The sequence below is a fragment of the Meles meles genome, chromosome 4 (genome assembly GCF_922984935.1).
Source record: "Meles meles chromosome 4, mMelMel3.1 paternal haplotype, whole genome shotgun sequence".
In the NCBI taxonomy this organism is placed as follows: Eukaryota; Metazoa; Chordata; class Mammalia; order Carnivora; family Mustelidae; genus Meles; species Meles meles.
The window spans coordinates 152,420,723-152,446,877 of NC_060069.1; the positions used below are offsets into that span (position 1 = coordinate 152,420,723).

The 26,155-nt window shown below is 49.7% G+C and overlaps 1 protein-coding gene across 5 annotated transcripts in view; it reads left to right on the plus strand.

The window, feature by feature from the left end:
• Positions 1-26,155, plus strand: part of EVA1C (eva-1 homolog C) — a 69,566-nt gene that overhangs the window by 27,459 nt on the left and 15,952 nt on the right. For 4 of the 5 annotated variants that reach the window (XM_046002277.1, XM_046002276.1, XM_046002275.1 and 1 more), the window contains exons 2-4: positions 5,398-5,594; positions 8,342-8,465; positions 16,122-16,274. In XM_046002277.1, the coding sequence (XP_045858233.1) occupies positions 5,398-5,594; positions 8,342-8,465; positions 16,122-16,274 (474 nt within the window). The remainder of the gene's footprint in view (positions 1-5,397; positions 5,595-8,341; positions 8,466-16,121; positions 16,275-26,155) is intronic. The other variant, XM_046002278.1, reaches the window with a different exon arrangement.

Genomic DNA, 26,155 nt, shown 5'->3' on the forward strand with positions numbered 1-26,155 from the left:
TTCCAGACCAAGCCAGGCTTTAAGAACTGATTTCTTAACAGTTTGCTCTTCTGCTTTCCTTCAGGGCAGTAAATACTGGCCCACACACATAAAACTTGACCCAGAGCTCTGGCTGAGCCTGTTAAGAAATAAAGCATTTTTGACTGATCCAGCATGATGCAGCATTTGATTAAGATAGAACCATGAACAGGAAGCTACACTAGTAGTCATTCTTTAAAAGGGATCTCATTTGAACCAGCCAAGAAACCAAGGTGTGCTAAGCGCTGGAGTCTGAATGTTAGTCTGAATTTTGGAGTCCCTCCAAAATTCATAGGTTGAAATCCTAACCCCCAAAGATGACTCTATTAGGTGATTAGGTCATTGGGGAGTCTTTATGAATGAGATTCCCTAATCCCATTAATGTCTTATAAAAGACATGGCACAGAGTTCCCTAGCCCCTGTACCATGTGAGGACATGGCAAGATGGCCCTAGCTTTGAACCAAGAAGAGGGGCCTAACTAAAATGCAATCATGCTGGTACCTTGATCTTGGGCTTTCTGCTTCTAAAACTATGAGAAATGAATCTCCATTGTTTATAAGCCACCTGATCTGTGGTGGTTTGTTACAGCAGCTTGAATGGACTAAAGCACTAAGTAATGTATTGACTCTGCCCGATGCAATGGAAAGAGTGTGTGCTCACTGGGACAGCACACTGGAAAGATTGGGAGAGGGTCATCTATCATATGCCTCTTGTTAGAGGTCAACCTTGGCAGCAGGCTCCTGCTCCATCCCAGCTCCTGCCTTTATCCAGGGAAATGTCTGTTCCAGAAGTCGCCCTCATTTCCAGCAACCTTCCCTTCCTCCCACTTCTCACACTCTCTTCCGTGGCCGTCTCTTGGACATTTCCATTATCTGCAACTGCTCCACCTTGAAATCACTTGGGGCACAAGATCTTACCTCTCCAGCCTGCTGGGGTGGTTGCACCCAATCTCACCTTGTTGGGTCTCAGCACACCTCTATTCCCTTGGGCCTCCCCAGTGCTCATTTCCTAGCTTGCAGCCCACTCTCCAATATTGCAAACACCCTCTTGCTAAGAGCACTTTTGAATGTGTTCAACATCAGCCTACAGTAAAAAATAGAATTTACATACAACATAGGGCTCATCTACATATGTATTTACACACTCAGATGCATACCTAGGTCTCTCCTAGCTTTACCTCGATCATAGTTACTGAAAAATCTGACCCATCAGTTCTTATAACTTTAGCCCTGTGTCTCTCCTCATCTTCACCAAGATGTCGCAAGAGTCGTCTGGGTAAACTGTGCTGTTTCCTAGGGCTGCTGTAACAGATCACCACACACTTGGTGGCTTAGAACAGCAGAGATTTATTTTCTTACAGCTCTGGAAATCAGAGGTCTAACATCAAGGTTCCCTTGCCTTTTTCATTTTCTGGAAACCACCTACATTCTTGGGCTCGTGGCTGCGTCACTCCCACCTCTGTTTCCACTACCACATCTTTTTATCAACTTTGACCTTTTTAGGAAGACCGTGGTGATTCTATGGAGCCGTTCAGATCCTCCAGAATCCCCTTCCCATTTCCAGATTTCTAACTTCATCACAACCTCAGAGTCCCTTTTACAATGAAAAGAAACCTGTTTCTAGGCTCTGGGGACATCTGGGGATCTGGGGACATCAGGGGGAGGGCACTATTCTGTCTACCCCAAGAGCCATCTGGAATTTCCTCAATTTCCACTTCCTTTTCAACCTTTTCCAACCTGGCTAGTGTCCCTACTCCCCATCCCCAATGTCTCTCAAAAGGTCCTTGATGTCCTCTGTGTTGCTGAAAACCAGGGCTAGTTCTAATTTGTCCTTCTTCCTGACCTCTTAGCAGCTTCTGACATTGTGGGCCAATCAGAATGAGGTGTGGGAAGCACCCTGAGGTGTGAGGGCACGTGGCCCGTCTTCATGAGGCATCTTCTGCCGTCACTCTAGAGTACATCTGGCGTGGATGTGATCAGCTGTAGAACATGCTCCCGCCACTGCCCTTGACCTATCAGTCCTCCATAGGCTGCACAGTGTCTAGACTTTCTTCACTGGTTAAAAAGCTTTGGTCAGATAACTGTAGGTAAAGGGTTTTTTTCTAAACAGTTTTATTTACCCACCAAAAAGTGCACCTCTCACAAACGTGTAGCTAGACGAACTTTCACAAAGTAAAACATGTATCCACCCTTCAGATCGAAAAAAAAGGTTTGCCAGCTCATCCTCCTGTCCCCCTCCCTGTCACGAACCCCTGTCCTCCCAAAGGTAACACTCTTCTGGGAAAGCCTGGTGGTTTTAATTTTTTTCTTTTAGATAGACTTTCATTTGTTGAATAGTTTTAGGTGCATGACAAAATTGAATGGAAGATACAGAGAATTCCCAAATATCCGTAGTCCCTATGCAGGCACAGCCTCCCCCCTGCCCCCCTGCCCCCCTGCCCCACCCCTGCTATCAACATTCCCCATCAGAGTGGTAGATGTACTACAATTGATGAACCTGCATTGACACATCATAACATGGACCGAAGTCCGTAGTTTACCGTGGGTTCCCTCTTGGTGTTGTGTGTTCTGTAGGTTTTGACAATGCGTCATGACTTGTGTCCATCCCCAGAGTATTGTGCAGAGTAGTTCCCTTGCCTTGAAATCCTCCATGCTCCCCCTGCTCATCCCTCCCTTCCCCCAATCCCCTGACAACCCCTGTCCTTTTTTTCACCATCGTCATAGTTTTGCCTTTTCCGCGATGTCATGTCGTTGGACTCGTACAGTCTTTGGCCTTTTCAGATTGGCTTCTTTCGCTTAATAATATGCATGGACATTTCCTCTGTGTCTTTTTACAGCTTCATAGCTACTTTCGTTTCAGTGCTGAATAATATTCCATTGTCTGGACAAACACATAGGAACTGGACTGACTCTAGAGCAGATTTTACCAGCAGGGTATCTTCTTTGTACCTCTTGGTGTTAGAACTGACACACTGGCAAAAGGGCCCGGAAGGCCTCCAGAGGCCATCCTCTGCAGTGAGCTTCTGCTTCCAGAACATTGCTCTCAGAATACCAGTATGGCACGCAGTGGGGCTCAGGTCACTGCAATGCACTCAGTCATGTTTTGATGTAAATGACCCCGGAGAGATCAAGTTCTGTTCACAGGGGACGGACTACATGACGAATAGAAGAAAAACAATGGCACGAACAATGCAGGTTTCTTTTCCACCCACGTAACAGATTGTGGAGAAGGCTCAGAGAATCTTGTCCCTGAATCTGGGACCCAGGCCCCTTCGGTCTTATGCCTCTGACACCCCCACAGCCGTCTCATTTCCTTCATCTAGTTAGAGTAGCCCCTGGTCTGTTGGACAAGCCATGAAGCCGAAGTCGGGCTCCCAGGATTAATTTAACATCTTCGTCGGCAGATCATCCAGCGTGGTCCTGGTGAAAGATGTGGTGATGGATGGACGAGAAAGTTTTTTTGATGAGTTTGAAGAGGTCCAGGGGTGGGGGTACCAGCCTGGGGAGTTTTGGGGTGGGTGCTGGCCTGGGGCAGCATCAGGGCGACTCTGAGTTCCTGGTGTGGCTCATAAAGGAGGCTGGAACTTTCACAACTCATGGCTTTATCAAGGTCCGTCCATGAGCCCTGCAGGGAGTTGCTGACCCGCCATGGGAACACCGAGGGGTCTCTGTCCAGCCTCTCTCAGTGGCTGGCGGGGAGCATGGTGGGAGTGAGGACATCGTTCCAACAAGCAGGAGCCTGACTTACAGCGCCAGGGCCTGATGTCAGTTTTGCTGCTTGAGCTAGGGTCCGCTTTTCCAAGGGAAACCAACTCAGGGTAGCTGACTTCTTGGCCGTCTTCTTTCAAGGGTGGGAAGGGATAAGGGAGTTGCGGCGAGAGACCTCGGGTCTGGGTTACATGTAAAGTGGGCACTCCCACGGGCACTCCCACCCTTCGTCTTCAGGTTGGCAAGTGTGACCATCCTATGGCAGATGTCACAGTCCCTTTCACTGTGACTTCTGGGGAAGGCCAGGGAGCTGCTTGGGTGCCCTTTGCAGAAAACCATGGTCAGAGAGGATTTTGAAAGATCATCAGGGAGGACTCCAGCCCAGGCCGTCTGTGTGGGAATAGGGGGAGTTCTGAAACTGCCTTCCTCTGCAACCCCTCCACCCACTCAGAGGCCACGGGCTGCCAAACCCAGCTCCCACACACCTCACCAGAAAGTCCCTGGCTCCCTTCCCAGCTGCCTTGCAACTGACCTCATGAGGTGTGAGAAGGAGGAAAGGAATCTACATTTCAGATGTACCTTCCTTCCTCCTTTCTGAGAAGGGGTCCAGGCCGCCCACACCTGCCAGGCCATGCACACAGCTTCTCAGAGCCCAAGGCTCTGTGGCTTGTCCAGCCTGCATGAGAAGTAACCCGGGACCCTGGGATGAGGAGCTTGTGTTAGTTTTTTCAGGGCTGCTGTAACAAAGGACTGCAGGCTGGGATGGGCTGAGAACAGCAGAAATTTGCTCCCTGAGGGCTCTGGAGGCCAGGAGCCTGAGATCAAGATGAGCCAGGGCCAGGCTGCCTCTGGAAGGTTCTGCAGAACATTTCCTTGCCTTTTCCAGCTCATGGTGGCTGATAGCAATCCTGGGGTTCCTTGGCTTTTAGATCACTCCAGTCTTTACACGGCTGTCTTCCCTCTGTCTCTTCTCTTCTTATAAGGACATCGTCACACCTGTCAAGGACCAGCCTACTCTGTTATGACCTCATCTTAACTATTCACAACTGCAAGGACACTATTTCCAAATAAGGGGCATCTGGGGTTCCCAGCGGACATGAACTTGTGGTGGGACATCGTTCAACCGGTGACAGAGCCCCACCATGCACCCCTTTCCCTCCCTTCAGAGTAGACCCTTAGCCTGTGCAGGGTGCCCTGCCTTGCTTTTCTCTCCAGGGCCTAGGAGTGGTCACCCCAAAATAAAATGGCATCCTGTCCTTCCAGGAAGGCACAGCCAAGCTAGAGGGGGATCAGAGAACCCAAATCTCTTCAGGGACAGGCATCTCCATGTCCGAGGGATACCCACTTGGGATTTTTTCCAGCTGCATAGAAATGGCTCAGGATTTCTTGGCTCCTGGCCAATTCCAAAGGGAACAAGACTTCTGAGCCTTCCAATGGGCCATTCTAGACCCAAGGTTTACAACCCAGATGGGAACATTGGCACCTTCTCCTTTAGCTTCACCTCAAGCCCGTTTTGGGGTCTTCTCCATGGGAGGTGCTAAGGAAGCTCCGTCCCCCATCTTCCTGACTGACCAAGGCCTTCACTGGGGGGAGCTGAGGTCCTCCTTTTCAGAAAGCTGGGAAGAAGGGGTGAGTTCTGGGCCTCTAGTAACCCAGCTGAATATTTTCCAGGTTATCTAACCAAACTCCTGCAAAACCACACCGCCTATGCCTGTGATGGGGACCATTTGAATCTACAGTGCCCTCGGCATTCTACGATAAGTGTCCAATCGGCATTTTATGGGCAAGATTATCAAATGTGTAGTGCCCAGCAGCCTGGCTCCCAGAGGGAAGACCACGCGGCCTGTGTGGCTCCCACCACATTGCAGGTACTGCCCTTTGTAGATGCTTTAAGATGATGAAACAGTTCTCTCTCCCTCCCTCTCTCCCTCCCTCCCTCCCTCCCTCTCCCCATCTCTCTCTCTCTCTCTGTATATACGCTTGTGATTACCTAGTTCACTCCCAGCAAACCTGATCCACGAAAACCTCAGTTCATACGAATCACCAATGTCACGGGTGAGCTATTTGCTTCTCCAAAGAATTCGTCACCAAACAAGTCTAAATGGAATTCCTCCTTCCCGGAGAGCTCCCTTAACACATGTACAGTATGAATTTATCCAGAGGTGCAGTCCCCACTGTGGTAAAGCCAAGTACAGTCGAGTTGGGCTTTGACCTCTGGGATCACCCCTCCCATCGATCCCCCAGCAGAGAGGGAAGGGCGGGGATGCTTTAGTGGGAACCACAGGTCCCGTGAGGCCGACGGCCAAGGTCATGATCAACTTCTCAGAGAAGCATTGGAGGAAGGGAAACCTCAGTCGCGGTCGTTCTTCACAAAATGGTCTTCTCCAGTTGTAGATGAGAACGTTATTCTGGTTTTAAGCTACTTTAGGCAGCCTCTGCTGATTTGTTCTTCTGTTGGAGAATACCAGGAATTGCAGAGAGCACCTAATCTATCTATCTATTTCTTTCTTTCTTTCTTTCTTGTTGGCATTAAGGGAAAGATCCGGTATAGGAGGAGAGCAGAGCCAATATTTCAATGGGGATTTTAGACTCCTCCTGGCTCTTTTTTTCCAGCCACAGGAGACGTGGGTGAAGATTAATTGTTGAAGAAGACTAAGGCATAATACAATTAGCATAAGACTGTGTAGCTCTCCCTAAGGCCCAAAGAGGAGAAGCCCAAACAGTATGGTAACGTAAGGATTTTTCGATTTCTCCCACCACTTGTTGCTTCCATTCCAAGCGTCTTAGTATCTGGGGAGTCATGTGGTTGGTAAAGGTACCCACCAAAAGACTGGGTCTGAGTGACTTCCCAGAGGCCACATGTTGTTTCCGGAGATGAAGTTTCCTTGTATCCCCCACCCCATTCTGTAACCCTAGTGGCCTGCGCCCAGTCCTTACCCCAACTTCTCTGCCCACCCCGCCCTGGCGCCCAGGCCATCTGCTGCTCTCCCGGGTGCATAAGACGAGCACTGGCCGGTGCCGATAGGACGGGAGTGCCTGTTCTGTGATGGAGCGACCTCCTGGCACCCTGAGCTCCCACGGACAGGCACCACCCTCCCTGCCCAGCCTGGGTGCCTGGCTCTGCCAGGCAGGCCCAAGGGAAGAGGATGTTTCCATAGCCAAGCAGACAAGTTAGCATTTGTGAACCCGGCTCTGATGTCGTGCAGGTTTGCTTGCCAGAGGCGTCCCTGTGCGCTGCTCTTTCATCAGAGATCAAGAGAGCCTCTGTGTCATGTCTTTTGACTGGAGCCTGGGAGCTGTGGCAAGGGGCTTCCGCTCCCTTGGAGGGAAGGTGCCCGATGTGGGAGATAACAGGTGTCAAAGTCACCCAGGAGACCCTCGGCAGATCTGGCCCATGGCTGAGGGTCACCAGGAAGGTCCCCCTATGCGATTTTCAGCTGTGACACAGTTCGGGATCAGCCCTGCCTTGAGTCCCACACTGCGGTTGTGACACGTACATTGGAGCCCTCCAAGGGCTAAGTCATTTCATGATGACCCTCGGCCACGAGAACATGTCCCGTCGTCTGAGGGTTCCCAGGGTTTCCCCTGGACGTGTTTCCTGATTTCATACACGTCCGCTGGGTCCCTTGAGGAGCTACCTGGTAGGGTCAGCCTTCCCCACGGAGCTGCACCATGAGCTACTAGGAGAGCACGGTGACTCGTGACTGCGCCGAATTCGGTCCAACGGGAATAAGTAAATTCTTGGGAAATGTTCACTGGGCTTGGAGTCCTTTTAACAGACCCCGAGTGTAAGGCTTCTGTGACTGTCATGGGCTCCATTTGGGAAATGGAAGAGGGGCAGCAAGGCGCTAGGCTCCTCTGGGACCCCATGTGGGGTGCTCCGAGGGCTTCTTTGGACCAGGTTCATTCACAAAGGAGTGAGCTGCCCGGAAAAAAATTGAGAGCAGGAGACCTTTGAGGGAAAACGTCTAAGCCCAATGCTCACCAGCAAAGCCTGAGCATTTCACAGAGAAAATCGCTCCTAAGGGAAAACATGGGTCCGGTGCCCTTGAGGTGGGCAAGGGTGGCAATCAGCTTTTCAGTTTTTATCAGTTGGCCCGTGTTTGGGTTGGGTCTCCAAGGCGTCCCCCAAACACTGAGTAGTTCTCTGTGGTCTGTACTCGGCCATTTTCTGCGGCTGGAGAGCTCTGGCTGTGATTCCTGATCCCCCAAAGCGCTCTCACAGCCCTCCCAGGAGGGACCTCCGAGACCCATCTCACCCGCCCTCTGAGCTTCCCAGATCCTGCCCCCGTTTCCTGGGGTCTCCGTGATGCGGAACTTTTGCCGAAACCGTGCACAGCATTTCCAGCTGAGACAGATGGGGGGGCTGGTCTTCCGATGGGGTCTGCCCCGGGTGGGTCAGGTGTCTTGTTCTGGGAAAGACGGGGAGACAGGGAGCAGACCTGATCATGCCCGTACACGAGCTCTCGGCTTAGACCCAGCTCAGCGCAGCTCGAAGGTTCTTTGGGTGGACACCCTGGCCAGACAGACGGAGCCCAGAGCCGCCCCGGTGTGGGATCTCCCAGACACTGCGTGTGGTTTTCAAGCCTATCCCTTTTCTACCTCCTCATTTTAGAAGGTGCTGGACGAATGCCAGAACCGGCGGGCCTGCCACCTCCTGGTCAATAGCCGTGTTTTCGGACCCGACCTTTGTCCAGGAAGCAGTAAATACCTCCTGGTCTCCTTTAAATGCCAACCTAGTAAGTAACGTTGGAGGGGCACAGTGTGTTTCGGGTGTGGCTTCCCTGTTTCATTCATAGCCCTCACGGGGGATCTCTGCCAGGGGGTGTTAGTCCCGCTTAGAAACTTGTTAATAGAGATGTCCTACCTGTTTTTGTAATAGTTTCTCTCTCTCTCTCTCTCTGTGTGTGTGTGTGTGTGTGTACACCCATATATCCACGTGCGTTCTTACAAACCCCTGAGTTTAAAAAATCCTTCCTGGATGTAAACCCATGCTAAAGCTATCAGGGGTGGCAAGAGGCTGTAATTGCTTTCCCCCCAAAAAAGAGCCACTTCTCCTTTTCAGAGGAAGCCCACCGGCAGCTGTGGGGCTCCTTGCTCTCATGAGAGGGCACAGGGCCCCCAGAGCCCCTGGTTCCAGGTCTCTATGAACTTGCAACTTTGCTTCCACTAAAGCATGGGCTCCCTACCCAGTGTCTCTTCCTCGAGGAGAAAGAAAGTGGAAAGGTCTCCGGCTGGAGCAGCCTCTCCCACTCTGATTCTCGCCTTTCTCTCTCCGTTGACTTGTATCACCTGTAACGCACATTAGTTTTGTGATCCACCCATTGCCAGCCAAAAGGAGCTGCTTTCTGGGGAGCAGGTCACACTTAGGGGCGTGGTGGGTCAGCCCAAGAGAGGCCACAGACAACGGCAACATTAGAGGCTCCTAGGAATCCTTGAAAAAACTGGTTGAAAAGAAAGCAGTGTTATAGCAACAGCATGTAACCGAAGAATTGCATGCATGGCCATCCCAACACATCGTTTTTGGTGTTTTTTTTTGCATTTTGTTCTCTGTGGGTTTCTGCCTCTGGAGCCCAGCATCCTCCCAAGACTCTGGCAGCCGGGGTGCCGGGGGTGGGTGAGGCTTCGGGTCACACGCGTGTCGCGTGTGGTCTCCAGCGCGCACCTGCAGAGAAAGCACGAGATCCTCTCAGCAAATATCCAGCTTTGCGACTTTAACCCTTTCCTTGCTGGGGCCTGGATACCCCTGAACGGCCCCTCTGGCTCTTCCCCTGGGACTGGGTGTTCAAACGCACGTTCACGCTCACACGCACGTACACACCACCACACCATTACGAGGTACGCACGGTCACTCGTACATACACAATAGCACGCCGGTGTGTGCTGCTACATGCATAGACACTGTCGCACACGGACTCGTGATCACGAACACCCAAAGCAGACCCCAACTTTGCACCCCGACCGGGGTCTCCCCAGGAAGTCAGGAAGTCATGGCGACTCCTGCCTCACTCGGACACATCCCTTCTAGATCTCTGTGTTCTCAGTCATGACCTTCCCATGGCTGAGTCTCCAAGGCAGCCGTCCTCGTCCACCTTCTGTGGTGGGGAAGACAACCCTCTTTTAAAGTGGCCCTTGTTGGGGCGCCTGGGTGGCTCAGGGAGTTAAAGCCTCTGCCTTTGGCTCAGGTCATGATCTCAGATTCCTGGGATCGAGCCCCGCATCAGATTCTCTGCTCAGCAGGGAGCCTGCTTCCCCCTGCCTCTCTGCCTACTTGTGATCTCTCTCTCTCTCTGTGTCAAATAAATAAACAGAATCTTTAAAAAAAATAAATAGGGGCACCTGGGTGGCTCAGTGGTTTAAGCTGCTGCCTTCAGCTCAGGTCATGATCTCAGGGTCCTGGGATCGAGTCCCGCATCGGGCTCTCTGCTCGGCGGGGAGCCTGCTTCCTCCTCTCTCTCTCTCTGTCTGCCTCTCTGTCTACTTGTGATCTCTCTCTGTCAAATAAATAAATAAAACCTTTAAAAAAATTAAAAAAATAAAAAAAAATGAAGTGGCCCTTGTTCTAAATGTCAAGGATTGGAGAATCCGGGTGGTGGGAATATGCCCGTCTGTTATGATATTCTCTCACATTTTCTATACGTTGGAAGTTTTTCGTAATCAAAACGTCCTTTTAGAGGACCAGCCTCTAAAAGAAGTAAAAAGGCCCTTGTGAGATTGGCAGAACTTTGACCCTGCGTCAGTGCCGGACCACAGCCTTATTCCCGCACCGAGCAAGTAGGTCTGATGGCTGATTTCGTTTCAGTAAAACACTTACGGAGCCTCTGCCGTGCACAGGTGTCAGGCCAGCAGCTGGGCGTGAAGACCGCTCTCGGGTTTTGCAGAAGTTTCTTGGATGGTGGTTCCGTGTGGGACAGCTCCCAACCTTCCTTCATGTAGCATCATTTACTACATCTCCACCCAGCTGCTTCCTTGTTGTCCTTTAGATTCTAGCAAGCGTCACCTTTCTCAGGAAAGACCAGACCTGTCCAAAAAACATCTCAGCAGGAGCCCTGCTGTCTGGGTACTGGGCAGGTCCATCCGGGGGAGTTGACCCCAGCAGGGGTGCAGAGAAGGCATTCCTGGCAGGTGATGGTGGGGCCGAGGACTGCAGGTTGAGGTGTGAGCGTAGAAGGAGCGCTCCATGCGGAAGCCTGTGACCAGAAGGAGCCGGGGGCTTTGGGGAGCAAGCAGGAGCACGGCCAGGGGGCCATTGAAGGATCCCTGGGGCCCTGATGGCCAAGGAAGGAGGTGGATTGTTTCTTTAAACAGGGAAGGTGTGTGGCTGGGGTTTTGAAATGCCCTCTGACTGCCCTGTGTGGTAATAGATTAGGGGCAGAGCCCTTGGGTCTTAGTCTGTTCGAGCTAGTGTAACAAAATGCTGCGAACTGGGAGGCTTATAATCAACAGAAGTTCATTTCTTATTGTTCTGGAGGCTGTGGAGACCAAGATCAAGGTGCTGGCTGATTTGGTATCTGCCAAGGGCCCCTTTCCTCCACCAATGGCTGTCTTTTTGCTCTAACTACCTTGGCAGAAGGGATGAGAAATCTCTCTGGGGTCTCTCTCATGGAGGGCACTAATCCCCTCGTGACCTAAGCCCCTCCTAAAGGTCCCACCCCCTAATACCATCAGGTTGGGCATTAGGATTTCAACTGGAGTTGAAAGGGGACGCGGCTGTTCGGACCAGAGGACTTTGGGTAACGGAGACGTTGGTGACCCGCAGCCCTGCAGGTTAGGAGATGCCCCTGCTGCTGCTGTGAGGTCGGGAAGGAGGAAGGGAGGGGCTCCCACAGCTCCAGACTCTTTTTCTGCCCCCCTCCTAGCCCGGACGCCCTTTGTTTCTGGTGCCAGCCCGAGCGTGACACTGATTGTTCGAAGGGGTACCCGGCTGCACCCGGGACTGCGGGGAACACACCCCCATCCCAAGTGCCAACTGTGTGCATCTGTCTGTGGGCAGTGAAACCTGCCACCGTGGGAGCCTTTACCCCGGGGAGCTGGGCCAACACCGCCTACCAGGGCTGGCCCGTTGGCTGGTCTGGGAGCTGTCTTACAGGGACGCTGGCTCCGTGAATCAAATGTCAAGTGAGGATCATGCACTTCCCGCACGGGGGTGAGGAGCGTGTGAGTACAGTGCTGTGTAGACGAAAACTACAGTGCTGTTCGTAAGAGGCTTAGCCCGGGCTTGTCATGCGGGTGCTCTCAGGGACCAGCGGCCGTCATTCCAGGGGGCAGATTAAAGTCATCCTTGCTGAGGATGGGAGTGAGTGGAAGGCAGTGAGACACCAGGTGTTGGGGGGCTCGGCTGGGGTCTGCCCCGAGTGCAGGCAAGAGCAGGACATGCTGCCTGTAAAGAATTAAACACACACACACACACACACACACACACACACACATTAAAAGTGACTAAATCTCTGCATGTTGAGAACATCACCACGCGTGACCGTCCTAAGGAACATCAGTGATCGCACGTTCTCATCGCGGCAGGTGACGCTGCCCACCCCGCTTTGAAGGGCCCCGTGGATATGCAGGTGCATATCTGTGTTATTAAGGAGGACCCGCCTAGCCCCTGCTTGGCAGAATTGGGGGGGGGCGGGGGTCTTGTTACTGTTGTCCTTGAGGAAGAGTCCTGGCGGTCCTTCTGCCCCGGCTCCTATCACTCTCCCCATCCATACCCATGAGGAAGCTTCTGGAAGGCTCCCCACTCCCCCACCCCTGCCCTGCCCCACCTTGTCTAATTTGAGGCCATCGAGCACTCTCACCCAGCTCTCAAACAAATTCTCTTTCTCTACCCGAAGTAGCAATTTGTAGCGGTCCCATTGTTTTTAGGACCCAGACGTGTCACTCTTAGGTGACAGTGAATCAGCACATTCCCGAGGAACCAAGTGACTCAACATCACACAGGCTAACCCCAAGCATGTAATGTGACACTCACAGGCCCCTCCATTCCAGGAGGCGATTGGCCCGTAATCTGGGGACAGCATCACCGGAGGCCTTAGAGTACGGGTGTTGTGTTACTCTGGGTGAGTTTGGCCCGCACAGAGACCTCCTTTAATGAAGGGGCCTTAATACCTCCGAGAGGTGGTGACTGAGAAGTACACATCATGACAAGCCTTGAAAAGTCTCTTCTAATTTTTAAAAATTCTGAGAAAGGAAGGAAGGAAGGGAGGGAGGGAAGGAGGGGAAGGAAAGGAGGGGGAAAGGAAAAGAAAAGAAAAGGAAAAGGAAAAAAGACAATCCTGTTGAAAAGGAAAGTTTCCAATTTGCTAGGTTCGGCTTGGTTTTCGTCCTTTTTGGTGAGCTCTGCCACTGGAAGGCTTTCTTAACATTCTTCAGTATTCTCCCAGTCCGGTGGGGGCTTGGGCTCTCTTGGTGTGTCACCCGTGCCCTCTGTTCTGCATCAAAGGTCGTTGTTCATTCTGGGCCTTTGAAGTAAGGCAGTATTTTGGTGTGGTGGGATTTAGCATTTACTCACAAAAAACACTGAAAACTTCACCCCAGTGCGGATGTGACTCACCAGAATCAAACCCCCTGATGTCAGGGTCAGACTCAGTGTCCTTTCTGTTTAGCAAAAGAAAACAAAGCTTTTCTTGGCTTTAGGTTTAAGCGGTTGTGTGAAGATTCCAGCGACTGGGTGAAGGGCATTCTAGACATTGCTTTGTTACCACTTAGATTTCCCCTCCTCTGTTAGTTCCTCGTGTGTTCAACCACCAGGCGGGATGGGGACTCCGGGAGCATCTGCAACCCGGTTTGTGTTTCACGCCTTTCATTAATCTTGAGTGTTCCATCATCACAAATTAAAGGACAGTGCCAAAATTTATCAGCTGACGGTATACTGAGATCCTGAATTTCCAATCTCAATCTGAAATGAGATTTCCTCACTGTTCTTCTCCTCTTGGTGTAGGAAGGCACGGGAATTCACATGTTACAGAAAAAGATAGACTTTATATTTTGGGACTATTTTCTTTGGTGTTTTAAGTTTGGGGCTTGAGCATCAGCGATGCCAGGATATGGAAGTCCCATGGCCAGGCCACCGTGACCCTAGTGTTTACCCTTCTTGACTTCCTGGAAGGCTTCTGGGGGGGGAGGGTTGCTTTCAAATTGGTTTGATTACACGGCATAGTAAGGAAAAATTTTACATTTGGCCCAGCACAACACACACACAACTCAAAAGATTTTTTTTAATTATAAAATAATGTTATTCCTTGTTTGCGTGATGTACTTTGATGCTTTCTAAATTCTCTTTTGTTTTTTTTTTAATTGCAGGTTACAAATGACTAAACTGATTTCCTGAGTAGAATAGAATAGAATAGGCCTTAAATCACAGTTTGAAAAACTTTTGCTTGAGGTATATGAGGGATCTGGGTGGGAATGGCCTGCACCTTCCTCCAAAAACATGAGTGAATCAGAGAAGTGAAAGTGGGGGTTGGGGAGTTGTCTTGGGGGGTGGTCATGTGGGATAGTCTTTGGGGGTGGCCATGGTGGTCATGGTCATGGGGAATGGTCATGGGTGTGGTCATGGAGGAAGATCATTGGGGTGGTCATGGGGTATGGTCTTTGGGGGGTGGTCACAGTGGTCGTGGTCATGGGTGTGGTCATGGGGTATGGTCTTGGAGATGGTCATGGGGGATGGCCATAGGAGGGGTAGTAATGGGAGGAATAGTCGTGGGAGAGTAGATATGAGGGGTGCTATTTTTCTTTCTCCTTGACACTTTCTTCCTCCCAATCCCAGACAGTCCACGGTAGCCCGAGTAGCTCCTACAATTTAGCTCCTGTTGGCTTGTTTGGCTGAAAAATGTTCTCATTTGCTCTGCAGTTGCCATTTCAAAGTAGAAAAATCTAGGAGTAATACAGTGATTTTTTTTTTTTCCTTGCAAAATGTTGGGGAGGTGGGGAGAGGAGAACCACACATGCAAACAAATGACCATAGTCTCCTTTGTGTTTTGCTTTGTTTTGGTTTTGCAAAGTTTAAGGTAAGTGGCAGACTAGGAAAAGATACTTGTAACACCTAACAGAGGAAAGTTCGCATCCAGAACATATGAATTACTGCTACAGTGTCTAAAAATCCAAAACACAACACACCAAGGATATGAAGAGGGGGTTCCCATGAGAGTTGTTCTGAAGATTAGATTCATTTAAATCGATACATTTAAAGCTCTTAGAACAGGACTTAATCCGGAGGATGTGCTCAGTAAATAGTAGCTTTGGTAATTTTTGAAATATCTTTATTGAAGTACGATTTACATAGCATAAATTTCACCGATTGTAAGTATGCCATTCAGTGATTTTCAGCAAATGGGCTGAGTCGTGCCACCATCACCACTGTCCAGCTATAGAACATTTCCACCATCTCAAAAATGTCCTGTGTTCATTGTCGTCCTTTCCCTTTGATCCCAAACCTCAGCCCCAATAGAACCGCTCACCTACATTCTGTCTCTATGGGTTTGCCTTTCCTGGAGATCTCAACAAAATAGAATCATACAATACTTGATCCTTTGTGTCTGGAGTGTTAATGATGATTGCTTTCAAGAATCAAATCATTATGAAACAAGGTTATCAATGGAATGCTTTGCCAATATGTTCTTTAAAAAAAAAAAACCAACTGTATTTTCATCAGCAGTGCATGTACGATGTGAATGCTGTGTGACATTGCAAAGGGAAATGTTACTGTGGTCGGTGAATCACACAGACACACAGACATTTCCCTAAATTCTTTGGGAACAAACCTGGTGTGGGTTGTTATAAGGTAGCACAGACCACAGCAACCGAGCGTCGTTTGCTCCTGAACACAAGACTGGGGGCAGGAAAGAGGGACACTTCACAAGACACATGCCCTGTTCTTTCCCTTTCCTAACCAAGGAAATCATTTGCTTTTACATCCTCTCTCTTTTTATATATGGAAATGGGGGGTGCCAGGATGTTAGGAAATCTGGTGGTGAGGTTTAATTGGGCTCTCTCCAGAAGTGTAATCTGCAATCAGGTAATTCCTGATCTTTACCCATGTGGGTCCAAGTCAACATTTGAGGAAAGGCTCCCTTCAATTAAGGAATGTGTGACCTCAAGCGGAGAGAGAGAGAGAGACATCCTTTATGATCAGGCCCATCCCCAAACCGAGCCCAAAGAGGCCAGTCTTCCCCTATACTTGGCCCCTGTCTCCTCTGCCTGCCTCTTCCTGTCATTCCCACCTCTTCCTGCAGAGGGCTCTTATTCCAGGGTCAGACCCCACCAGGAGTGGGGCTGTTCCCACTGTCCTTCCCCGGGAGCTGCTCCAGGGGGTGGATGAGCGGCCAGGGCTTGGGCAGAGCTCCCCGATTCCTCCTGAGGGAAGCTGACGGTGCCGCTGATTTTTGTTTCTGCTTCAGATGAATTAAAAAACAAAACCGTATGTGAAGACCAAGAGCTGAAACTGCACTGTCACCCTTCCAAGTTTCTCAACATCTACTCGGCGAGCTACGGCAGGAGGACCCAGGAGAGGGACACCTGCTCCTCAGAAGCAGAGCGGCTCCCCCCCTTTGGTACGTGGCTTCACGGGGCTATCTCATTCGGTGCCAAGGGGATTGGGACTCTGGCCAGTACCTGGATTAGAAGGAAAGTCAAGGGTAGGGAGGAACCACCCCCAGGGTGCCACCTCCTTCTGTCCATTGTTTAGTCGTTTCACATCAAGTAGTTATTGAGCACCGACTGTATGCAGGATGCTGTTCTATGGGTGGAGGAGTTGTCAGTGACCAACACAGGGTCTTCATGGAACGTCATGGAATTTCCAGCTGTGCACAAAGTGGTCGCGAGAGAACGAACAAATGAAAGGAGTTCACTCATCGTATTTCAGGTGCACACAAGTGCTAAGGGGTAAAGCACACTGTGGAAGGGGAATAGGGGAGGCTGGGGTGTGCTTCAGAGAGGCCCGCATTGCAGGGTCACTGGCATGCTGAGCAGAGACTTAAAGGCGTTTGGGTAGAGAGAAGAGCCTGGACTGTAACTGGTCATGTAGGGTTGAGGCAAGCTCAAGGAGTCATTCTTCCTAGGGGTGTGCAGTCTAGAGCCGAGAGGTGATGGCCAGGATGTGGGGCTGGAAGCTGCCCCCATCGAAGTCACCTGATGTTATGATTAGTCAGGGCTTCCCAGAGAAACAGAACCAACAGGATGGACATACATATATTTGGAGAGATTGATGCTAAGGAGTTGGCTTACATGGTGGTGCCTGGCAGATCCGAAACCTGTACAGTGGGCTGGCAGTCTGGGAACCCAGGTAAGACTTAGTGTTCAGTCTTGAGTCTGAATTCTGCGGGATGGCAGGCTGGAAGCAGGCAGATTTTCTGTGCTGCAGCTTGGTGGAAAATCCATTTTCAGAAAACCTGTCTTTGCCCTTCAGACCTTCAACTGATTGGTTGAGGCCCACCCCCATCAGGAAGAGTAATCTGCTTTACTCAGCGTCTACTTTGCATGTGAAATGTTAGCCTATCTTTAAAATATCTTCACAACCACATCTAGACTGGTGTTTGACCAAATAATGGGGCATCACAGCTTCACTGAGTTGAGGCATAAAATTAACCATCATATACCCCAGTCTCCAGTGGAGAAGCAGCCAGTTGTCTACCCTCCATATTACCCAAGAGAACAGGCCCCAAGGGGACATAGCACAAAGAGCTGCACTTGAGTCATCAAAATCTAAAATGAGTTCCAAGGAGGGCACATGACATGATGAGCACTGGGTGTTAAATGCAACTAATAAATCATTAAACACTACCCCCAAAACTAATGATGTTCTATACGTTGGCCAATTGAATTTAAATTAAAAAAACAATAATAATACAAAATTAAAATGAGCTCCAAAATGTATTAAACTGCTACACTCCCTCACTGAAATTAAACATTAATTTTAAAAAGAAATTCGTATAAAACCAATATCTCAGATCTGGAAAAAAAAAAAGAAGAAGAAGAAGAAGAAGGAGAAGGAGAAGGAGAAGGAGAAGGAGAAGGAGAAAGAGAAGAACATAAAGTGACTGACTGTCCAGGCAAACTCTCAGGCGAGACTAGAGAGAGAACAAAAACCAGTTCAAGGGGAACATGTGCCCCCCCGCCAAGGCCCCCAGCCCAGTGTTCTGGAAGAAAGGCCCCTCGGTGGCTGATGACAGAGCGTCCTCCAAGGGCAAAGACAGGCTGAAGTGGGCATCTAGCTGCACTTGATTAGCTCTGGGCAGAGGACTCCTGTTTAACTGGCTTGGCTGCCAAATGGTGCAGTGAGGTCCTTGTGGGCGTGGCTTCCCATTGTATGTCCTGGCACCATCCCATGCCCCACACCCTGGTGAGTGACCTGGGAGTTCCTGACACTCCAGTCTCCCTCGCATGTAACCCTTGCGTGTTTTCGGAACATCTTCACCCACACCTGCCTTGGTCCCACTACTGCATCAGCTCAGGGACCACCGCCTGGTCATTGCAGTCCCTGTTCCCCAGCTGGCCTTCCCCCCTACCCCCGGAGTGGCCAGAGGCATCCTTCTAAAAGGCCAGTGTGATCCCTGTTCTTCCAAACCTCTTGCAAGGACACTTCTTATGATCTGGTCTCCTCGGCTGGGTAAGGGGCCCTTGATGATCTGACCTATTTCTGCAAAAAAAGGACTCTCCTTCTTGATACTGGGGTGGAGCACCCTATTTCTCAGGCTTGTGAAATCTAATGGAGCCACCTGTGTTTGGGGAGGCGGCACTGAGCCCCATCTGTTTCAGCCATTGTTTTGAGCAGAAGTCGGTCCTCCAAGCAGACGGACAGGTACGCAGGCTGATTTATGTACTGTGGATCGCGCTGCCTTAGGTTCCTGGGAAGCTGGGAGTGGGACTGAAAGGGAAACGTAACCAGCCAAAGAAAATGTTAGCAGACATCATGGCTAAAGGACAGGTTTCCATAGAGACTTCGAGGAATCCTTGGGTCAGCCAGCTGTGCTCATGCCACGAATAACCCTTGTGGACGCGGGAAAGGTCTCTGAATGGAAGACCATGCCCCTTGCTCAGGGGTTCAGTTTGAAAAGTCTGAGCCCCGGCAAAGCCTCCAGGCAGAAACAACCTGCTCATCCCGCCCCCATTCCCTCGCATCCCTCACGGTCAAGGGCTCCCCTCCCTCGCCCGTGGACTACACGTGAGGCTGAGGGGTAGGCTGTTCTCTGCATTCAGGAACCGCTGCCAAATGCCGGAGAGCGTCCTCTCCCTGTGCTCTGCAGGGGAAAGGCTTGCAGGGACAAGGAGAGACCCTTTGGGGGGGGGGGGTTCCTCATCCTCAGTTCACCCCCAGCCTCACGCGGAGGCCTGGACTGTGCCCGCCTTCCAGGTCAGCATCAAGGCCAGACCCTTGCGCGTGTGCGTACAGACCATTGGCTGCCCATGCTGACGTATCTTCCCATCTCGCTGAGTGCTGAAAACTCATTCCCTCCTTGGCCCCAGGGAGACTATATGTAAGGTTTTAAACTGTGCTGAGCATGTTCTTCCCACCGAGCCGTCCTTCCATCCCTCTTGTGTAAACGTAAACACACTTTACCATTGCCCACCTTTTGCCCACCTGCCTCCTGCTGACTCGCCCGCACTGAGTACCTCTCACCGGCAGCTCTGCTCCCCGCTTCTGGGCATCTCTAACCTGGACCACCCAGACCAACTCCAGACTGGCCTCTCAGCCTCCCTTCTCCCCGATTCCCTCCCTCAGTCCCTTCCTCACTTAGCAGTCGGAGAGAGATTATTGGAATAAATCAGATCACAATACCTGCCCACCGTAATTAGAATCCATCCGTTCTCCCACCTGTGGGTGTGTCCTCCCTTCCCTTATAAACCATGGGGCACTGCATATTCGCTCATAGCCTGGGGTCTTTGCACAAGCTCTTCCCTTGGCCTGGAATGTTCTCACCCCACCATCCAGGAATCAAGTCAGGTGTCCTTCTCAGACAGGGTTCCTGGGGCTCCCTGCCAGTGTGGGACCTTGTCTCTGCAGTGCCAAGCGGCACCCGTATTGGAGTATCTTCATATCACAGAAACCATCACTTACCTGCCTTGGGTCTCCTTCCCCAGGGGAGGGTAAGCGCTCAGTAGAGACGGTGTCTGTCTCCTCCCCGCAGAATTCCCAGCATCCTGAGCGGTGCCTGGCTCAGAGTGGGTGTCCACGTGAATCCTGACGTGTGTGCATGAATCAGAGCCCCCCCAAGGGAGGTGTCCACACAGGGCTCCCACAGGTGCGGGTCTGGTGTCGTCACGGCGTCCAACCCTTCATGAGATGCTGGAAATCCGGACTCTTTTTTCTTTCTCTCTTTTTTTTTAATGTGAAATGTTCCAACTTTTAAAACAGTGTGTGAGCCAAACAAAACATGCCTCCGGGCCACATCCGGTCCTCGGGCTGCCAGTGCGATCTCTGCTCTAAGTCACTATGGCTCGGCCACATTCTCTTTGAAGAAGAGAAAAAGACTATTTATTCTCAACTCTGGGACCCGACATGAGCTTGGTGGGATGACTGTCTAGGGCCGGGTGGTCAGGCCTCACCGCGGCCTCTGGACGGTGATGGGTGTACCTTTCCTCTCGGGGATAAGCTGCCGTCTGGTGGAACTGAGAATTCTCCAGCCTCCGTGCCTCCAGGGGAACACGCATGGTGAAAGCCGGCTGGGCCGCAGCGAGGTCAGGAAGCACTGCTGAGCGGGGCTTTTGTTCCCAAATACGGAGAGGGCATTTCCAGTTCTTTCCTAAAGGTGACTAGTGGGATCCCTGTTAGTGTCCTGCACCAGAGCCCTAAGGACATTTAAGGGAAGAAGGAAACAGTGCAGCCATAAAAGTTACCCATCAAATGAGAAGCTTTTTCCTTCTTAGGGTCTCTTCCAAGTCCTGATGTCTGAGCGTAGGACCGTTTTTACATAGTGGCAATTCTAAAACAGATACATTTGATTCACTTGATACATTTGATTCATACATTTGATTCATACATTTGAAATGCAACTTTATACCCTGGGTGTTCTCCCACGTGTCCAACCAAATGCCAACTATGCTAGTCATTTGTTCATATCTTGTTGAAGGGATGTAGCATATCACGTAATTAACCATGCCCCAGCGGCTGGCGTATTTTACTGCTTCTGATCTTCATATATTCTAAGTGATGTATGATGAACTTGTGCTTGTAGCATTTTCTTTCCTCCGGGTTGTTTCTTTGGGATAAATTCCCAGAAGTTTTATACTGAAAGAGGGTGTGGGCATGTTTACAATTCTTTAAATGTATCCCCAGACTTCTTTCCAAAAACTTCTTGTTCCAATTTATGTGTGTAAACAGCGACGTACGCTCCTGGGTTTCCTTGCCACTCTGGTAGAGGCATGTATCATTTTTCTTTGTGGTTCCAATTTAATAGATGTAAAACAGTCTTCTTATTTGCCTTTCTTTGAATATTAATGGCTTTGAACATGTCCCATGTTTTTGTGGCTCTTGTATTTACACTCGCTCCCACTATCTCTCTAGCCTTTGTCCTTTTTTTTTTTCCTCCTGGTGGGACCCTTATTATTTTTTTTTTTCATAAATTTTAACATGACAGAGGAAAGATGTCAATCCTTGACATGCTTTTTCCTGCTGCCAGTCTCCCACCCCACAGTATATTTTTTTATGGACTTATAGTTTGGGTTTGTTATAGGCTGGCTTGTTGCTTTTTTGATTCTGTGTACTTTGTACGTTGGATGGGATCAAGAGGAAGGAGCTTCATGGCGGTGGGGAGGAGGACATCCCTGGTGGAGGTCAGGGCATCTGCATGTAACCTCATACCCGACTGTCATGTGTGACGTCATCACGATCCCATGAGCATCTTCAGGACTGCCCATGGCCTGACTGACAGTACCTACCCTAGTGAGACCCGAGCTCATGCCAGACATCCCAAAAGACATAAGGGTGCTCATTCCTATCTGCAGCAAAGGCTCTGAGACCCCACCTAAAGGAGGGCGAGCAGAGCCTCCAGTCTGTGTGTGCAGTGCCCTAAGCTGGTCCCATCTGGAATGCACCAGGCAGGCAAGGCCATGGTGAAGCATTGGCTACATGCTACACGATGACCTTGGACTGTGCTTCCCAGCCTTTTCCTCCAGAAAATTCTACTTGCAAGGCACAGTGGGGTGAAGGGCGGCACTGCCCAGCTCCAAAACCAATAGCTGAGGGGCATTGGGGGGCCTGAGGGAAATATCCAGCATACTTGCGCCCATGCACTTTTTTTTTTAAGATTTTATTTATTTATTTGATAGACAGAGATCACAACTAGTCAGAGAGGCAGGCAGGGAGAGAGAGGAGGAAGCAGACTCCCTGCTGAGCAGAGAGCCCGATGTGGGGCTTGATCCCAGGACCCTGGGATCATGACCTGAGCTGAAGGCAGAGGCTTTAACCCACTGAGCCACCCAGGCGCCCCTGCGCTCATTCACTTTTGAAGTTGGGAAGTTCTACTCTGAGATGCACTTGGCCTCCAGGTGCAAAGCTAACCGATGCTAGGCTTCTCCTCAAGGTCTTAGACTCTCACTAACACCTTCCTGATGCTCGAAGCCCACCCACATTTTGAGGAACTCTTTGTATCCCAGAAACCCACTTTTAAGTGTGAAAATATGCACTTGTTTTCTGTTGCTGTGGCAACATACCCCGAAATTTAATAGCTTAAAACATAAACAAATATTTATTCCCTCGCAGTTTCTGTGATACAGGAATTCTAGGGTAGTTTGGCTGGTGTTTATGGCTCAGGGTCACACGTGTTCTGGTGAGGTCTCAGATGGGACACTGTCAGGGGCAACAGTCACCTGATGGCTGAGCTTCCAAGGTGGGTCTCTTGTATGGCAGGTTGAGTCTGTATTGTTGGCGGAGATAGGGGTCACGCGGACTGGCTCTGATTCACTGTGGGAGGAGGGTATACAAGGGGTATGAGTTCGAGAAGCTGAGGATGACTAGGGATCATCTTGAAGGCTCTTAGGGGCTGAGTTCTGTGTCCCTAAATTTTATAGGCTAAAGTCCTAAACCCCAGCACCCCAAAATGCAACTGTATTTGAAGAGAGGGTCTTTAAAGAGGTTTTTAAGTTAGATTAAGGCCCTATGGGTGCTAATACAGTATAACTTGTGTCCTTATAAGAAGAGGAGGTTAGGACACAGACATACACAGAGGAAGACCATGTGAGGACACATGGTCTTGCCATCTGCAAGCCAAGGAGAGAGGCCTCAGAAGGTACAACCCTACTGTCATCTCAGGCTTCTAGCTTCTGGGACAGAGTGGAAATACACTTCTGCTGTTTAAACTCCCAAGGGGTAGTACTTGTTACAGCAGCTGTAGCAAACATACTTTGCAATAACCCTGAACTATGAAATAAAGGGGAAGACATGCAAGACCAATGACTACGCTAGCTGTGAGGCCATCTTCAAAAAGTGGTATCTTTTGGCCACATGAGTTCAAACAAAGCTATATCTGCTGTCTTGTCTTAAGGGTGCTGACCCTTGAAAGACATGCCTAAAAGAGCTTCCAGCAGGTTGGTGCCATCAGAACCTATGTCTTGTCAAGTGGAAGGGAAAAGAAAGTGTGGAAGTGACTGATCGCTGTTGGCCCCACATGAACACCAGTGAAACTGCATCTTAGCACAGGACGGGGGGAGCCTTCCCACAGACCTGGGCATGAACTTCGGGAAGGTCTCCTGGCTGGGCGTCCATGGTGACGTGTCATTTCCTGCTGCAGTTACGTTTTCTGGGTGGGTTCCAGGGATCCTGCTGTTTCCTTAGAAACCACCCAGTGGGCCTCAAGGTCTGGGCGAAGGCCATCCCAAGGCCAAGTGTGGGTGGACCTCGACTTCCCAGCCAAAGATTAAGGTGCCAGGGGCCCCCTGCTGCCAAGAGCAGCCTAATTATCAAAATAAACAGACGTGAAGATTAATTAACTTCAGTTTCAGTGTTGAACAATAGCTAAAAAAAAATAAAAGTTAAATGGTTGAATATCATGTTATCAGATGGGTTGGGGGCAGAGGATGATTTGCCAGGAAGAGAGGGTGCAAATAAAATCAGCCTGAGAGGGAGATAATCACTTGAGAAAAAAGTCCTGGAAGCAGCCCAGAGCTCAGTGTCAACAAGGATATGGTCAGACCTGAGTCAGACCTGAATTACCTTGGGCCTTTTCCTGAAATCACACTGTGGGTTTCACTCTGACCAAGATAAACTCTTTTGCTCCCAGGGAACTTTAAGAGTGCAGAAGCACGCCTCTCTAAATCACGCTCGCCGCAAGACCTCCTGGGTCAAAGAGGGTTGTGGTCTTATAAATGAAAAGGGTTTCTTTTTCCTTCCTCTGTTAGCCTGAAAGAATATGGTCCAGGCACACATCCTAAGAAAATATAAGGTTTCTAGGGCACTCATACAATTCTGCCAGCAGTGTGAATCAGAACTTTTCTGGGTAACATTTGGGCGGTGTGTATCAAAAGCCTTAATATTTTAAGTAGTCTTTGACAAAGCAAAATACTTCCAGGAATTCCTGTGGAAACTATCGTGCTCATGTGCAAATATTTAGCTCTAAGGATGTTCCACAAAGAACTGTTTCTATTTATTTATTTGAGAGAAAGAGAGAGTGAGCTTGGGTCGGGGAGAGGCAGAGGGAGAGGGAGGGGGATAGAGACCCTCCAATGGACTCCCCACTGAGCGTGAGCTCCACTTCAGGACCCTGAGATCAGGATATGAGCCCAAATCAAGAGTCAGATGCCTAACTGACTGAGCCACCCAGGTGCCCCCACATCGAACTGCTTCTAATGTTCAAAAAATGGAAATCATCTGAACGATGATTGCATTGGGTGTTTTAAATAGAGCTGGCACATTGATACAATGAAAAACTGCAATTTTTAAAAATTATGTTCACGTTGAAATTTGTGCAGATATATTAAATGGGAAAAAATAGACTACAGAGTGATAAATAGATGAACCACTGAGGGGGAAGGACCTTCCCACACAGAAAAGTGGTGGAAGGAGGTTCCTTAAAGATTAATAGTTTTGTTTTGTTTTTCCCGGATTTACTAGGCATTTTTATTTTTCTAGTTTTGGCTTATCTGTGCTTTTTGAGTTTTCATCTACAAACACATATTTCCTTTGTAACAGATTAAGTAATAGTTACATCAGACTTCTAAGAAAAATTTCATAATTCAGACGATTACCTCTTCCCAATGCAGAAATTGTACATCCCATTCTCAGATCTCTTGACCGTGCATTCTGAAGGGTTTAGGGAAAGGCTAGGTGAGCCTATAGACTTTTGGAAATGAAAGTGCTGAGTCCAAGGATGTGAAATGTGTCAACTTAAAAGATGCCGGTGTCTGCTCCTCAGTTTACTCTCTCCCAGCTGTGCTCAAGAGTTCCATTGATCTGTAGTTTCTTCAGCACTTGGGATAGTCAGTCTTAAGTTTTGCTGATCTAGAAAGTGCAAAATATTATTTTCATCATGGTATTAATCTGTATTTCCCTGATTTATATATTATATAAGCAAACTATTATATATAACTTATTGTAACATATTACATATATGATGAACAACCTGTATCCCAGCAAAGCGTTGGGGACACCCCATCAGTTGACAGACAAGTGTTGAGAACAGCCTTTCTTGTTAGCTGTTGTTGTAAGTGAACCGAACTTTGTAAGGTCTCTAAAATTCTCTCTTCTGTTCTCTGCTCTCCAAGTTCTTAATTCCTCTCAGTGTGTATTATTTTTTAAAGATTTTATTTATCTATTTATTTACTTGGTGGGGTAGGGGCAGAGGGAGAAGGACAGAGAGACTCTCCGGCAGACTCCCCGCTGAGCAAGGAGCCCCACACCGGGGCTCAATCTTATGACTCAGAGATCACGACCAGAGCCAAAAACCAAGAGTCCGATACTCAACCAACTGAGCGCCCGGGCACCCCACCCTGTATGTATTATTGGAATTGCTTCCAAGCTGAGTTTGGTTCCCTTTCTCTCCCAGGGCCTCCCGTACACTGTCCCTAAAGGACAATAGCATGAGGCCATTTCTCTAGGCTGCACGTTGCTAGCAGAATAAAGTCTGTCTTTGGCTAAGCATTCACAGGCAAACTCAGTCTCTCTCCAGGTTCCTTTTCCCTGCTCGTTCTCTGTGGCTTCCCGGTCCACACCCCACTATTCCAGCTCACGGTCAGCCCCCTGGACTCCCCTTAAGTGACGCTACTTGGGTGTTTATGCCTTTCTGTCTTGCTCGCTTCTACCCAATTATGCAACTTCTCCAAGTCTCTCGAACCCCAGCAAGCCCGTCCTGACCGTGAAGGTCCACACTCATCTCTCCCAACTCTGACCCTAGCACCCCTCGTCCTGGCCATGCACTGCCGAGACTCACGCCCTGTTTCATGTGGCTGGACATCAGGTCGTACGTGTGGGTTTTGTCTCCAGCTCCAGCACGCTCTGTGAAAG